This window comes from Nicotiana tabacum, chromosome 20, assembly GCF_000715075.1.
Source record: "Nicotiana tabacum cultivar K326 chromosome 20, ASM71507v2, whole genome shotgun sequence".
In the NCBI taxonomy this organism is placed as follows: domain Eukaryota; kingdom Viridiplantae; phylum Streptophyta; class Magnoliopsida; order Solanales; family Solanaceae; genus Nicotiana; species Nicotiana tabacum.
Genome location: NC_134099.1, coordinates 70,784,872 through 70,801,819, shown reverse-complemented (window position 1 = coordinate 70,801,819; position 16,948 = coordinate 70,784,872). Strand labels below are relative to the sequence as shown.

General features: G+C 36.3%; 1 protein-coding gene and 1 long non-coding RNA gene across 5 annotated transcripts; one reads left to right on the top strand and one right to left on the bottom strand.

Annotated features, from left to right (window-relative positions):
* The first annotated feature begins 1,168 nt into the window (after positions 1-1,168).
* Positions 1,169-3,208, top strand: LOC107796616 (uncharacterized). The gene is made up of 3 exons (XR_001650442.2): positions 1,169-1,355; positions 2,422-2,546; positions 2,628-3,208. It is a non-coding gene; the product is annotated as an uncharacterized LOC107796616 (long non-coding RNA).
* Positions 3,209-4,861: 1,653 nt separating this feature from the next.
* Positions 4,862-9,102, bottom strand: LOC107796615 (DNA polymerase I B, chloroplastic/mitochondrial-like). Of its 4 annotated transcripts, none has more exons than XR_012704028.1 (6): positions 8,900-9,102; positions 8,691-8,800; positions 6,988-7,100; positions 6,777-6,872; positions 5,394-5,570; positions 4,862-5,016 (listed from the first exon to the last, which is right to left on the bottom strand). XR_012704028.1 is itself a non-coding variant. In XM_075241331.1 (6 exons), the coding sequence occupies exons 2-5, from the start codon at positions 8,745-8,747 to the stop codon at positions 5,397-5,399; spliced, it is 414 nt and encodes a 137-aa protein (XP_075097432.1). In that variant the 5' UTR covers positions 8,748-8,800; positions 8,900-9,101; the 3' UTR covers positions 4,862-5,016; positions 5,394-5,396. The 4 variants fall into 4 exon arrangements, 2 of the variants coding, with proteins under 2 accessions (XP_075097432.1, XP_016474896.1); XM_075241331.1 differs by having other exon boundaries at positions 6,988-7,074; positions 8,900-9,101; XR_012704027.1 differs by lacking the exon at positions 6,988-7,100 and having other exon boundaries at positions 6,777-6,852; positions 8,900-9,096.
* Positions 9,103-16,948: the final 7,846 nt, after the last annotated feature.

Below are 16,948 nucleotides of genomic sequence, written 5' to 3'. Positions count from 1 at the left end.
AGTACATAATAAAGTAGAAGAGAACGCCAGGCCTGCGGACGCCTGCAGGACTGCCTAGGGATCACTATCTGGGCTGAAGGCAGGCTCCCCAAATGCTACTGTCCAAAAGCTGCTCCGGAATATGCACATAGTGCAGAGTGTAGTATCAGCACAACCAACCCCATGTACTGGTAAGTGTCTAGCCTAACCCCGACGAGGTAGTGACGAGGCTAGGACCAGAGTCCAGATAAATCTGTGCAGTTATATAATATACAACGGAAAATAAACAGGAATAAACAATTAATATGGGAGGGGTACATGCTACGGGGGAAATATCGAATCCAGCAGAAACTTAAGAGAAATATGAGAGAACAATTCAAGATTTACAACAAAACCATAATAATACTGTTGCGGCGTGCAACCCGATCCCTATCATTTAACACTGTTGTGGCGTGCAACCTGATCCATTTATATCACTGTTGTGGCATGCAATCTATTCTATATATAGTATTGTTACGTTGTGCAACCCGATCCAACATAACATTGTTGCAGCGTGCAACCCGTTCTATATATAGTATTGTTGTGGCGTGCAACCTGATCCAACATAAGATTTATATACCTTTAGCATTAACCATACCAAGAGTCCTGACAAGGGATCAATAATAAGCTACACTATCCCGGTAAGGGATTCGACAGTAAAACTAAATACTTCCCGGCAAGGGAGAAACAACTATAACTAATCTTAATCCAACTTCTACTCATCTCAGCTAACACCAATGCTCAATCATAAGTAATTTCCACGAAAACAAACTTAATCCTTGCTCAATATCGAGATTCATCAATTAAAGCATCTGTAGTATTATATAAGAACACAAAATAAATTGCAATTTAAGACTCACGGTAATTCACTACAAGAAAAAGGCTTATCTGCGACCAATATTTAGGGACGTAATCTCGTCTCTAAAAGTATATGTATTGGGACGAAATTATATTGTGGTCCTTAATTCTGTATTTTATTGCGAAGGTGCTAAATCTGGTCCCTAAAAAAATTAGTAACTGGTCCCAAATTCTAATTGAGGGCCATGAGCGAGAGAAAATGCCGCCAAATATGAAATTGAAATGTTAAAAAAAATTATTTTCTAAAAAATAGACGCCAAAACTAATATACTAAAATTAAAAATTCCAAAAACTAAAGAGACTCTGTTTTCCCAAAACACAACTCATCGATTTTCCCTAGTCTCCAAATGCACTCCTCTCTGCCTCCCTCTATCCATCTCTCAAAATTTATATTTTCTCAAAGCAAAGGTTACAAATTTGTTGATTTACGAATCGCAGGTCTACTCTTGTTTTCAACTTTGCTCATTTACGAATCTCAGGTATACCTCTTTTCTGAGTTGCTCTTTTTCACAATTTCATTCTGAGTTTTTCTTCTCCTTGATAAATAACAAAATACTGAAACTATCATGTTTATTCAGCCCCAGTTGGGACAAACTTAGACATGACCAAAAATAAAAATCTTGCCGTGTAGGAAACTTTTGAATTTGACTTAGCTTCACCTGTATGCGAATTATAGCATGAATTACATTATCACCTACATAATATTAAATCGGACATAAAATTGGCATTGTCAAACAAGAATATCGTTTTAGCAACTGGGCCTAAGAAAGCTTCCGTAGAAATATTGATAATATGGCATTGAATATCCTCTCGAATTCCACCTACTCGATATCCTAATCGCCGAAGAAGCTAGGTAGATGACAAAAAATGCAATATACATTTGTAGGTCAATTAATCAATGGAAAGATTATTAGGTTGGGATTCCTAATTTGATAATTTTATTTCTCTAAAGTTTATTTATATATTTCGCGTATTGTGTGTCTGAAGAATTATGTGTCTGGCGAATTAATTAATTCATATTTGTAGCTTTTTTTAAAAAAAAAAGCTAATTATTTCTTGAATAACTAAAAGTTCACCAGCTGCTTGTAAATTTTACTTCCTCATCTTAGTTGGCTAAAAGTTTAACGTTAAGTTTTGTTTGGAAGCTGATATGTTCAATGATGTTATTTGTATTTGTGGATAGTTCTCAAAAGAGGGAACAATTGTATATCAATAATTGTCTATCCTTGCTGCATATGTTGAAGTATTCAAGAATGAGATTCATAAATTTGCAAACTTTTAGGCAAATATATTTACTGAGTAGTGGTATGTATTCAATGGTAGTGGAAGAGCGATGCTGAAATATATATGAGTGCCTAATTATTAGCTCTCCGCTTTCGTAGTTCCAATTCTTACCTTCTAGCTTTTGCTTGATATGTGCTTGTTATAATGAAATCTGCTGAATTCATTGCAATCAAATCAGCTGTGAATTGGCAAGAGAAGTGGCATTTTAGATCGAGTTCCTTCCATTTAATGTTAGTGTCTTCATATTTTATCTTTTTCCAGAGCATGAACAATAGTTCAGAGAAAGGGACAAGAACGTGGACAAGGACTTAGATCTTTGGTTGAAAAAGAGAATATACCAATTAAAAGTTTATTTCCTATGCAACACTTCCAAACAGTTGAAACATGTATGGCATTTTGAATCCATGTATGTAATTTCTTGAACTAAATTTTGTTGCTATAGTTTTTACCAAATTATACAATTGTAGGTTCATCTAATCCTGCAAAGGTAAAAGGAGTTCGACGTAGGAACAAGTGCAAAGAAGTTGCATCACTTGAAGTCGGATAAAAGCTGAAAGTAACCTTTTACAACAATCGAACGGTTGGAATAAAGAGCAAATTATTTTCGAGGCACTTGGGAAAAATAGTTCGTGACTGCAATATGTGTCCTTTGGGAGTATCATCGTGGAATGATATTAAGCAAGAAAAGTTAAAACATATGTGGGCAGCTATTGAGGTAACAAATGTAGTTAAGAATACACCTGTGCATTTTGAGTTGCACATATAATGGTGTTATATGCGTTGTTGCGAGGAAGAATATAGGTGTAGTTAGATGTGGTTGCAAACTTTTTATTCATAGAGTGTATTTTTCTTATTAGAACATGTTCAATATTTTTGCATTCTGTATCTGATTCTTAATATAGTGGTTCTTTTGGGTTTCTAATAGTTTTCTATTTGTGTAATTGCGTGAACGTGATGATAATGGAAAGTATATTATAGTGAAATGCGGCTGTGTTGTCATAGATGTCATATTGCTAATTTAGTTGATTAGTTATGCTTGTTACAGGTATTTAGTTATATCAGTCAATTATATGTGTGAGTCTAACTGCTCTTTCATACATGAAATTGCTACTGTATATTTGCCATTTTGTCCTCTTTAAAATGTTCTTAGTCAGTATTTCTTTTCTTTAACCTAGGCAGCTGAAGCATGCTACTTTATATGTATCACATGTTTTTGAGATTCTTTCCATGGCCAAGGCCAGAGAGGTTTCCAAATTTTTGTGCTGATACAAATGAGTTGTAAGCTAATCTTAGCTGAAATTGTTCAATATTCTCGCGTGACCAAATAATTTTATCTACACCTGGATCCTAGAAAATAAACAGTGATGTGTTGTCTGTTCCTACATTTTGTGTGGAAATGTTCTTTGATTGTATTCTTGCCCTTTTACTGATACCCTTGAATAAGAAGAACTCTGACTCTTTAACTGTTTAACATGTGAAAGGTCAAGGTCCACGTCCTGCTATCCTGGACTCAACAAAATAAGGACTTTGATGAACAAAAGATGTTCAATAGTGTCTATTGATGTATTAAATACCTTTTTATTCTTTTACTACTTCCTCTTACATTTGATTTAACCTTTCTAAGCACTTGAAAATTTCTTCTTCCCCTTTTTGGAGTGTGTTTTGGAGTTTAGCTATTATCGGTGCTTCTCCTTAGATAATCAAAAGGTATGACCATTTTCGAATTTTGAAATGGCTCAAAGGCCTTGGTTAGGTAAAGAATTTTATCTCATCCTTTACTTACTACATCTTCTATTGGGTTTACAAGGTTTGCTGAAGCAAGTGAATAGTCTAACAAACACTCAGTCAAAGTGGCAGTAACTATTGATGCTCCTAAAGTTCATAAGTTTGTCATGGAAAGGCTCATGAATTCTTAAAGTATTCATATGTTATTATATCTCTCAATGTTACTTGTTTTTCTTCACAATACTTGAAACTTCATTCAAATTTTAATTGCACTATAAGCTGCAGCACATTTCTGTTTTTCTTTAACTCTTTGCATTAAGTTATTGCAGGGTCCCAACATTATCATTTTTGATGCTTGCATATAGTTCTTGTGATGCATTAACTCAACCAATAGTTTGATTAATGTGCCATTTGAAGTAAAGCCTAGAACTTCTTTTCTCGAACTTTTTTTTTTCCAAAAAGCAAAAGTATAATTTTTTAGCGGTGGAAAGAACCTCTAAAGGCAATTAGTGATGTTTTAGCCTCCTACATATTCCTTCATGCATCAAAACTACAACAAGAGCATACAATTACTCTTGATCTTCAGCATGGATTTAGTACATCTTCCAAAGAAAAGAAACTCATGTCTTTCCATATGAACCACCAAATGCACATAGGGTTTCCATTCCATATTTTCTTCAAGCTTTACTCGAATAGCTTTACTTGAATACAATAACAACAACCTAGTAATTTTTCGCATATGGGGTCTAGGGAGGGTGATATGTACACAACCTTACCCCAAATCTGAGCTTTTACCTTTCTATAGACTATATTTTCAAGCTATAAGCTTGTTTCTGGTGTTCAGCTAAGCATATGTTGGTATTTGTACCTTGATTCTTGTTTATTATTGTCTGTGAAGTGTACTAATCTTTCTCGTTATATTCGTATTTGTTCTTAGATTTAATTGATCAACCTGTTATCACTTGATTTATGTTGTCAGCAATAGAAGATACAGATCTGTTAGAAAAATGTTACAGAGTAATAGGAGACCGTACATAGCTACTACATAAATGTTATTTTTTCTAATCTTTCTATTTCTAATTCATATTGTTACACAAAAAGTTATAACTTTCCAGTAGCATCTTGACAAACCTGTGTAAAATGATAGCAATTAGCATTATTGTCAAAAAGATGATAAAGTTTTATGTCAAATAATCTTTAGCAACATTGAAATAAGGGCGAGTATATGAGGTTTAGAATCATGGCAATGACAGAGCAAGATTTGAGAAGAAGAAGAATGGTGCATAGACAGTTTTTAAATGTAAACAGAAGAAAAAATAAGCAAAGACAAAATTTTTAAGGGGGCAGTTAACAGTGAAACAAGTAAAATTTAATAAGAGCAGTAATTCAAGAAGAATTTTACCTTATACTACCTTTCTTTATGTTTTCTTGTAGCTCATGCAGACCCAACAAATTCTATAGAAATCAAGAAAATTAAACATATATTTTGTCTCAAAATGCTGAAGTACCTTCTATTTGGGGGCAAGTCTAACAGTAGTTCTCTCGTACGCAGCAACAAAATTGAGCATTTTTGCCTTCTTTCTTTTAGGAGCAAAAGCATCATGTATGAAAATTCCAATAAATCTAACTTCTTGCACAAAATTCGTGTTCTTTTGAAGAAGCGGAATTTTCCCTCTTGGAAGTAGCTGACAAGGTGTAAAATACAATGGTTATTAAATGAAACAGCTATCTTATCTTCTATGTATTAATCTGAAAAGTTTTACCATCCATAATAGGTATTGTTTTGCAGTTATTAGTGCTTGTAAATATAGAAAAAAGAAATATGAGGGAAATTGCTTATCAGATACCGTAGTAGTGAGCACAGATAGGTCAATATGAGCTTACAAGAGCAATAAAGTTCAGATCATAAAGTGATATTTTATGCTTACTTTCATTTGCCTCTGAACAAAACAACTTTACCATAATATGTGAGCAAAGACTTCGATAACTTATAACTCAAAACTTAATTCGCAAAGAGTCTTTGGCTGATAATCATAGGGGTGAATCCACTACTGTTCTTATTTTTTCTACCCATATGGGAAACCAAGATACTGAATCATCAAAACAATGGCAAAAACCATGCCCACTAACAGATTAAGTTATCTAATTTGAGAGCCCATGTTTGACCAGCAGTTTGATCGAAGAAAGCACACCTCTATCCCTGGATAATTTTCACATTTCAAATTCAATATCGCCAAATAGTATTTTTCTATATACTACTACACAATATCTCAGTATTAGAATAACATAATAAAAACACCACAAGTACAAAGGGCAAATTCAATTTTTTTAAATGTTAGAAACCATTATTCAAATAGTTCAACTCCTTGACAAGAACAATTCTCTAGTTGGACTAATGCTCAAGCTGATGTTTTCACTATTAAGATCCAAAAGTAGAATCATAATTTTGTGCTCTGTTACTAAATTAATCAGACAGAAAAAACACAAACACAAGAAATGCAACCGCACAAGAGCTGCTTGGTCAATAATAACAAAATAAAAAACAGGAAACCAAAAAAAGGTAGGATCATCATCAAATCACCAAATAAGAAAAAGCAAGTCAAATTATTCCTCAAACATTTGAGTACAATTTAAGAAACAAAGACAGCAAGAAACCCAACAAAACCACTTAAGCAAATCACCTACTATAACATGATAACCAACTATAAATACACCAGTAAATTAACTGAAATCACACCGTTAGCTTCAATTACCAAATCAAAATCAGACAGAGAACTACTTCAGTTCCAGGCCATGTTTAGCCAACAAAAAGAACCTTAAAGGAGAAAAGTCAAACATATTAAGCATGGTGGCTTTTCTTCAGCTGGTTGAAGATGCCATTTAAGAAGTACCTGAGCTTTTTCAACGGCTTCATGGATGCGAGGATACATATTTGTAGCAGTCCTTAAATGGAAGTCTCCACCAGCTCTGGAAGCATCCAACATGCTCTTGCAGTTAGCAAGATGTGTAAGAATTGTAAGTTCCAACTAATTATAAGAAAAATGATAACATTTCGCCATTTCAATAAATGCAAACTATTATAACTGGTAAGCGTCTCGATACCTGCTCATTGTCAGATACAATCAAGGAATTCTCTTGAGCAGCTATAAAAGCTAGATGAATTTTGTACCTATCTTTCTCCAGAGCAAGCTGGTTTTGTATTGCAAGAAGATAACCTTTGAAATAACATTCTAATGACTGATAGAGTAATTTGGTGCTCACCAAAAAAAGCATGTCTAATGTCTAATATAGGTGATGACTGATTAACATTGAAATTAGAAAATTATAAGAAACACAGGTAAAAATGATTTCATTAATGCTGAGTAACAGCTAAGTATTCAAAGATTTCAACTTTAAACTAACATCAATATTTGGAGAATGAAGAGAACAAGAAGTAATTTTAAGCAACGTTTAACTGTTTTGACTAACCATCCTTTAAGTCTGTTACCTCAAACCAGGCAAGTGTATAAATCTTTATTTTGATGAACGACTCGTGTATCATAACTCTCTATTATATAAGAAGCTTCTATAAAATAGTAACATAAATTTTTTAATCTAAAGTCATATTGACTCACTTCGCATCTTTTAGGAATGCAGCATATAAGAGCTTTTAGAGTGGAAAAGCACTTGTTCGAGTATTTTTTTTCATAAGGTAACTGATAACACTTCTTCGAATATTTAGAAAATACCTAATAATAGTGTGTCCAAAAAGTATATTATTACAAGCTCATTTTTAAATTTTTCACCTGAATTTGAGCCTTATTTCAAATAACAGTTTGTCTATTATCAAATTAAGGAGTTAAATTTTACTTTTAATTTGGAAAACCCATAATATAAGTAGCTTTAGAAATATTTCTAGCAAATATTAAGTAACATGCTTTTACAAAATTTCTAGTGTTATATTCTTTCTCCTGGGACAACCATGCAAAAATGTACCTTCTCCAAAACTCAACGCTACGAAACATGCTTGACTTTTACAACTGTATATAACAACCAAAAGCATGCATTTGAGGGACTCTTGAATGTTTTTAATTATCGAGCCGACCCTATAACATCAACTATGCCTTATTATTCATTCTCTATTTTGGCCAATTTCACTCCAATATTCAATAATTTAATTAATTCAAACAAAAAATATGATAGACTACTAATGAAGGCGCAGAAGCATGTCTTATAGTGAAAAGGATGCATCCTTAAACTCTCTCTTCAAACCAATGATACTTTTTTTTTCAGTCTGTCTGCTGTAAATAAAGCAGTGGAGATCCATATCTATCCATAACAACAGGGAAAGATGTTAATTTTGACATGTGAAGAGAAAAGTAAAAAATTCAAAGAGACCTTTGGAGTCCAAATTCTATTCCAAAGTCATAAGAGGATACTTTCTTATATCACTATGGAATACCAAATAAAAGATTGATATCAAGTCCAGTTCAAGATTGACACCAGCCAATTCAATACCAAATAGAGAGACCCTTTACCAATGACCAACCAAATCAAATTAGAGAAAAAATCCCCCATCTCATTCAATTGTTGAAATGGTAAAGGAGGCATCAACTTTTCTCTTTTTTCTTTTTTACGAATTTTCATATGAAAATATTGGACTTGTACATCAAATTCAGCAAAAATACTTTATTGGATAAATCAGATAGAGCAAAAAAAATTTAATCTTGATTAAAGACTAAGTAGAAACAATAGTAAGCTAAAGAGCAACACCCAAAATAGAGCCAAAACAAATCAATCTTGATCAAGGACGTATCAAAGAATACCTTCATAATGGTAGGAGCAAAAACATATGGTTCAGAATCAATCTCTTGAAAGCGCATGGCCTCTATAGCATTCTCAAATAGAATGTACACTGGAAGTTGGTTCAAGCCTCCTACATTGGATTTTCCAACAACAGAAAACTATTAAATCCATCTCATATAACACACGTAACGATAGAGTAAATAATAATACAGCAAGAATAGAGCATCACCAATCCTTTCATTTACTGTAATTTTGAGAGAAGTTCAACTAAATTTGCTAGTTTCTCTCTGTAATAGATAAATGGAAGTATCTGGGGAAAAAGAAAAAGGTAAATCAAAGAAAATGGAGAGTAGGAATTGGCAGAGAATAATTACGTAGCACAAGAATAAAGGTAGCAACACGACAATATTACAGAGCCAAGAGCATTATAAGTTTGTTTGTTTAACTACTCAAGGATTAATAAAAAATGAAACAAAATGTACGTGAATAAAACGACAAACAAAATAAAACGAAAAAAATTATTCTATCTTGGGGTAGCGGAACACTTACAAGGACGCTCTTTGGATGATTTCGTCATAAAGAATGTTGTATGTAGAATGATCATCACGGTTGGCTAGTGTGGACGGTCGGATCGGTACTTTGACGCAACTTGAACTCTTTGCTCTCGATAAGGCAACATAAAGTTGACCGTGTGAAAAAATAGGTTCTCGTAAATATATTCCGACGAAATCCAAAGTTTGACCTTACGCTTTATTTATAATCATAGCATAGAATAATCTTATTGGGAATTGTGTTCTCTTAAATTGAACTGCTATTCTTTCGTCCTGTGATGATAATAATGGTATTCTTGGGATAAATACGTGCTTATTTTTAAAATCTCCTGTCGCGATCTTAGCACTAATAACATGTGTCTTAATATCACAACATATCAATCGTGTACCATTGAATAAACCTTCATACAGATTCAAATTACGCAGCAATATAATGGAGCAATTCTCCTTTAAAGTTAATTTGTAAGAAGGTAAACCAGCAGGATTTAAACTGTGTAATAGGTCTTTAAATTGACTTTGATCATTATGCAACGGTTTCGTCAAAGCCAACAAATGTAGTTGCTTTTTCTGGAAATTTTGCTATAAGAATATCGTTGATTTCATTCACAAAATTATTTTTCGTCGTCAGAACAATGCGAGAATCTGCAAAAAAAGGATTAGAGGAGCATGTGTGTACATTTGAGACTGTCACAACGAATAAATGGTCCAGAGATTCTTCTTCAGTTGTAAAAGTAATAATTATAGAATCTGAAAGTTCAATTTTGTTATTAGTGTTGACCCTCTCTTGTCCAATTCCAATTCTCATAAGGTAATCACAAAAAGAAGGATCTGTTTTTGCCCTCATAAGTCCAATTCCAATAAAATCTTCTTTTTTTTATTTCGAATAACAAGAAGAGTTTGTCTAAAGTCATCTCCAAAAACAACAACTTTTCCCCCAAATAGAATATTTGTATCCATAAGATCTTTTAAGAGCAAGTCAAAAACATCAAGCATTCTTTTTTTTAGCCATAGATACTTCATCCCATAAAATTAATTTTGCATCGCGAATCAGACCAGTAGTTGAACTTTGTTTGTTGATGTTGCAGCTGAAATTTTCCTCAATGTCTATAGGTATTTTAAAATGTGAATGTGCAGTTCGCCCACCTGGAAGAGTAGAAGCAGCAACGCCAGAAGTAGCAGTTGCTAGAGCTATGCATCCTTTACTACGTACAGTTGCTAGTAAAGCACGGTATAAGAAAGTTTTTCCAGTTCCTCCAGGGCCATAAATAAAAAAAGCTCTTGGTTTCTTGGAAAATACTCGGTCAATAATCACATTTTATGCTTTTAATTGTTTTGTGTTTAGTTTTTTATGTAACAATATATCCTCTTCACTAACCGTGATGGTTCTTTCAAAGAATATCTCCTTTGCTTGTTTTTCCAATATAGATGGTCAGACTGTTTCTGGGAAAAGCTCATATTCGTTTATATTATGACCCATAGAGTGTAAAACATCATTAATCTAATTTAAAACCTGATATTGAATATCTTTTCTTTCAACATTAGGTAACACTTTGTAATCTTCTGACATTGACTCTTCAAATTATTTCCATATTTCTTTTGGATTGTCTAGATTGCAATACATCAATAATGTAGCAAATAAATGCCTTAAACTATATGGAATTTGATAACTTGCTGCCTCTGATATGCAATCAATTAAATTTTATCACAATGTAATAGTCCCCTTTTTTCTGTAAATTCTCTAAAAGTATTATAATGTTCCCCATTTATAGTTTGAAGATCTTTATATGATTTTGGTCCCCTCACATTCAGCAATAGCTGTCTCAGATAATATCATTCTCCTTCAGTTGGGTGACACGTTACGATACGACCAACGACACAACGTTGTTGTCGCCGTATCCGTTTTGTCTGTTGTTGACCATACAAAATGTTCAGGAAATTCATTGTATAATAAGTTAAGCTTTATGGCATCTTTGTTACTTCTGTTCATCTGAAAAAATTCTGTCAACATTATTTTTTTAATCATTGGATTATTAACGATTGTGTTTATATGTGTATTACCTTTAAAAGAAACAAATTGTTGCCCTTTAAGATGTAGTTGAAGATGATAAACACTTGGATACATCTCACTAATAGAGAAACCAAATAAACGTCATGCAGCTTCAGGTGGTAATATCCATTTAACAGATTGATACTCTTTTATTTCATCTATTTCATTGTTTGTATCATTATTATGTACATAAAATGCAATTTTATTGTGATCACTCGGCCAGTCGTCTCATGAGTTACCGCTCTATTTCCCCCATTTCAGCTTCTTTATGCTTTGTTATCCGTATTTTTGTGGTATTAGGTTGGTCGAATCGAGTTCGGAATGAGTTTGGTGAAGTTTGGAATACTTAGTCTCTTTTAGGAAGGCTTAAGTTGGAAAAGTTCAGAATCATCCATAGAGATTCACAATGGTTTGGCAGGCTATTATCGCTGGTTTATTCAGGGATTCTCATATGTCGCATCGCCCTTGACCAAGTTGACTCAGAAGGGTGCTACATTTGTATGGTTGGACGAGTGTGAGGAGAGCTTTCAAAAGCTCAAGACAGCTTTAACCACATCTCCAATGTTGGTTTTGCCATCAGCTTCAGGTTCATATACCATGTATTGTGATACTTCGAGAGTTAGGATTGGTTGTGTGTTGATATAGGAGGGTAGAGTTATATCTTATGCTTCTAGTCAGTTGAAGCCTTATGGGAAGAACTACCCCGTTCATGATTGGAGTTGGCTGCCATAGTTCACGTATTGAAAATTTCGAGGCATTACCAGTATGGCGTATCTTGTGAGGTGTTCACTGATCATTAGAGTCTTCAGCATTTGTTCAAGCAAAAGGATCTTAATATGAGGCAGCAAAGATGGTTGGAGTTGCTTAAGAATTATGATATCACTATATTGTACCATCCGGGAAAGGCCTATGTGGTGGCCGATGCTTTGAGCTGAAAGGCAGTGAGTATGGGGAGTTTGACATGTATTCCACTTGGGGAGATACCTCTTGCAGTTGATGTTCAGGCCTTGGCCAATTAGTTTGTGAGACTAGACATTTCAGAGCCAAGTCGGGTTTTGGCGTGTGTGGTGTCTCGGTCTTCATTATATGATCGCATCAGAGAGCGCCAATATGATGATCCGCATTTACTTGTCCTTAAGGACAGATTTCAATATGATGATGCTAGAGATATGACCATCGGTGATGATGGGGTGTTGAGGATGTAGGGCCGGATTTGCGTGCCCAATGTGGATGGGCTTCGGGAGTTGATTCTGGAGGAGGCCCATAGCTCGCGGTATTCCATTCATCTGGGTGTCGTGAAGATGTATCAGGATTTGAAGCAGCACTATTGGTAGAGAAGAATGAATAAGATATTGTGGGATTTGTAGCTCGGTGTCTCAATTGTCAGCAGGTGAAATATGAGCATCAGAGACCGGGTGGCTTGCTACAATAGATGGATATTCCTGAGTGGAAGTAGGAGAAAATCACTATGGACTTTGTTGTTGGACTTCCACGGACTTTGAGGAAGTTTGATACTATTTGGGTAATTGTGGATCGGCTGACCAAGTCCGCGCACTTCATTCCTGTGTGTACTACCTATTCTTCAGAGTGGTTGGCATGGATTTATATCCGGGAGATTGTTTGTTTGCATGGCATTCCAGTTTCCATCATTTCAAATAGAGGTACTCAGTTTACTTCGCAGTTTTGGAGAGCCGTGCAGAGAGAGTTGGGTACTCAAGTTGAGTTGAGCACAGCTTTTTATCCTCAGACGGACGGGCAGTCCGAGCGTACTATTCAGATATTGGAGTACATGTTGCGTGTTTGTGTTATTGATTTCGGAGGGTCATGGGATGAGTTCCTACCGCTTGCAGAGTTTTCTTATAACAACAACTACCAGTCGAGTATTCAGATGGCTCTATATGAGGCTTTGTATGGGAGGCGGTGCAGATCTCCAGTTGGTTGGTTCGAGCCCGGTGAGGTCAAGCTATTGCGGACTGATTTGGTACAGGATGCTTTAGAGAAGGTGAAAGTGATTCAGGAGAGGCTTCGTACAGTGCACTCGAGGCAAAAGAGTTATGCTAATAGGAAGGTTCGAGATGTGTCCTACATGGTTCGCGAGAGGTTCTGTTGAAGGTTTCACCCATGAAAGTTGTTATGAGATTTGGGAAGAAAGGGAAATTGAGTCCTCGGTTCATTGGGCCTTTTGAGGTGTTTCGGAGGATTGGGGAGGTGGCTTATGAGCTTACTTTGCAACCCAGCTTGTCGCGTGTGAATCCGGTATTTCATGTTTCTATGCTCCAGAAGTATATTGGGGATCTGTCTCATGTTTTGGATTTCTTCACGGTTCAGTTAGATGATAATCTGACCTATGATGTGGAGCCAGTAGCTATTTTGGGTCGTCAGGTTCGGAAGTTGAGGTCAAAGGATATAGCTTCATTGAAAGTGTAGTTGATAGGTCGACCCGTGGAGGAGGCTACTTGGGAGACCGAGCGGGAGATGCTGAGCAGATATCCTCACCTGTTTGAGGCTTCAGGTATGTTTCTTGATTCGTTCAAGGACGAACATTTGTTTAAGTTGGGGAGGATGTGACGACCGGCCAGTCGTCTTATGAGTTACCGCTCTGTTTCCCCCATTTTAGCTTCTTTATGCTTCGTTATCCGTGTTTTTGTGGTATCGGGTTTGTCGAATCGAGTCCGGAATGAGTTTGGTGAAAATTGAGACACTTAGTCTCTTTTAAGAAGGCTTAAGTTAGAAAAGTCAACTGGATGTTGACTTATGTGTTAGAAGGCTCGAAAGTGAGTTCCGTTGGTTCGATTAGCTTCGGGAAGTGATTTGTGACTTAGGAGCGCGATCAAAATGGGTTTTGGAGTTGTAGAGAAGATTTAGGCTTAAATTGGTGAAGTTGATATTTTGGCGGTTCCGGTTGATAGGAGAAATTTTGATATAGCATTCGGAATGGAATTCCGAGAGTGACAGTAGCTTTGTTGTGTCATTTGGGATGTGTGTGCAAAATATTAGGTCATCCGGACGAGATTTGATAGTCTTTTTGTTCGAAAATATAATTTAAGATTTCTTGAAGTTCTTAGGCTTGAATCCTATGTTAAATTGGTGGTTGATGTTGTTGTGAGCATTCCGAAATTTTGAACAAGTTTTAATGATGGCATGGGATGAGTTGGTACAATTGTTTAGAAGTTCCGGGAGTTGCGGGTAGGTTCCGGGATGTTTTAGGCCGAAAATCATAGCTGTAGCAGGTCCAAAAGGGTTGAGCGAGTACGGACACCCCGGAACTTAGAAAAATGGAGGGAGCAGCAGTTTTGGCGCGGACCGCGCTCCTTTTCGCGCTGGGCGCGCTGGCCTAGTGCTGGCCGCGGCCGCGGTCGTGAAGACTGCAGGTTGTTGGTCCTACTGCGGAAGCTCATATCTTTTTATCCACAAGGAATTTTGAGGTGATTCAAAAACGAAAGTTGTACCCTTCGTGTCTAGTTTCCAGAAAAGTAAAGATATTGCAATTTGGACATCTGTAGCGAAAGGTATGGCCAAAATGCCAAAGCCTGTCCCTGCAGAGCAAGACCTGCGCGACCGCGGTCGTTTTTGCGTGGACCCCTCTGGTTTTGCATGGGCTGCGATCATTTTTGTGTGGTCAGCGATGTCGGAATCCGAGGGGTACTCTATAAATACGAGGTTTTGGGTTTTACTTGATATTTTGACCTAGAGAGCTCAGATTTTGGCGATTTTTCGAAGGATTTTCAAGAAATTCATCGGGGTAAGTGATTCTAACTCAGTTTGGCTAGATACATGAATCTACCATTGGATTCATCATTTAATTCATGATTTGGGAAGAAAATTGTGTAATCTTTCAAAAATGTAAAATGATGATTTGAAGGACCAAATGGTATCGGAATTGGATAATTTTTGTATGGTTAGACTCGTGAGAGTATAAGGATTCTAGCTTTGTGAACTTTGTCAAATTCCCAGATGTGGGCTCGGGGGTCGGGTTTGACCAATTTCTAGATTTTTGTGGTAATTCGATTGTTTTCGCTTGGGCTTTATTCCCTTAGCATATTGTGACGTATTCGTTCTGATTTTGGATAGATTCGACGCGCGTGGAGGCCGATTCGAGGGGCAAAGGCATCGCGAGTTAGAGATTTAGCTGGTTCAAGGTGAGTAATGTAAGCACGTGATTTTTGCCCAATATGAGAATTACTCCCAAAAAATTCAAAAATAAAATAATTTTCTTTGGTGTGCAATTTTGTGATATTTTTTGAATAATTTTTTGTATTTGTCTGTGCATGTTTATTTGTTAAATTAATAAAAATACAAAAAAATGTCGCATTTTGCATGTAGGATTTAATCCTACAATTGTTAGTAATTAAGTTTGTTTTACAAAAAATAAAAATTACAAAAATAGGCATCGTTTGCATTTTTAGCATTTAATGTCCAAATATACAATTTTATGCTTAATTATTACTTAATTGTGCGTTAATTGTTATTGGGAGTTAATTTGCGCTTTTATAACTTAATTTAGTTCTTAATAATAGTTTAAGTATTTTTATAATTTAGTTTTAGAAAAATAAAAGAAGAAAAGAGAGCGAAAATATAAAGAAAGTCGGAATTGGGCCTCTTCTTCGATTTCAAGCCACAGGCCCAAAAAATGGCCCAATCTTCCCAAACGACCCAGTACATTTCGAACTGGGTCGACCCAGTCCATAACCCAAAAGACCCAAACCCCCTTTTGTCTTTCATTTTTCATAAAAAACAAAACAAAACAAAAAAAAACCCAAAGAAAAACCCTAAAAGACTAAGCTATCTGCCACCCCCCCTCTTTTCTTTCATCTTCCTCAAGCTCCCCCTCAAAGCTCCATCCATGGCTGCCCCTCCATCCTCCTCACTGCACACACACACACACACAACATTCTCCATCGCCCCATCGACCCCAACATGAGCAGCCATGGCTGCTTTCCCCCCGTTTCCCGTTGTCAAAACCAAACGACCATTGGAGTAGCCTCACGTCCACCACCGTTGCTCCGTCGTGCTGCTGCGTCGCTGCGTCTTCAGCTTCACCATTGCTGCTGCTGGTCACGTTTCTGCTTCAGCTGCTTCTCGCCGCGTCTGCCTTCGTCCTCTTCGTCAAGCTCAAGCTTGAGCTCGACATCCATAGCCGCTACTGCTCTTGTTTCTGCTTCATCTTCCTCGTTATGATGCTCATCGCCATCACTGTTTCCACCATGGTTTTTGTCCGCTCACGCAGCTGCTACTGTTTCTAAGCAGCTGCTATTGCTTCAATTTTCTGTCGCGTCCAGCTGCTACGAGCAGCCATGGCTGCTCCAAATAACGTTGATGCATCTCCATTTGCAGCTTGTTTCAGCTGTGTCCTGCTGCTGATTTTGGTTCGTTGTCTGTCGACCTCCCCTACTGCTTCATGAAGCTTCTTCTTCCTCACTCGACACACTGTTGCTGCTGCTCGTCGCAGCAGTTGCTTATGCTTCACATTGCTTCATCTTCTTCGAATCGTCAAAGTTCGAAGGTCTTTCGTTGAGTCGAGGCCCGGACAGATTTGTTTACAATCGTTGTTCGTCGTTTCATTTCCGGTTAGTTGGTTTTTGAATCTCATTTATCGTCCATATTTTTGTTTGGTATTTTTCGGATCCAAAATTGATAAATGATTCAATTCTTGTTTGGTTTGTTCGTCGTTGAAATAATT

Excerpts from the sequence above, each read along its gene's own strand:
- LOC107796615 (XM_016619410.2), bottom strand. The coding sequence starts at position 7,158 with ATGCTTTTTTTGGTGAGCACCAAATTACTCTATCAGTCATTAGAATGT. Across the intron at positions 6,873-6,987 it reads TTGTATCTGACAATGAGCAG|AGCATGTTGGATGCTTCCAG; the intron begins GTATCGAGACGC and ends GCTAACTGCAAG. Across the intron at positions 5,571-6,776 it reads AAGCCGTTGAAAAAGCTCAG|CTACTTCCAAGAGGGAAAAT; the intron begins GTACTTCTTAAA and ends ACACCTTGTCAG.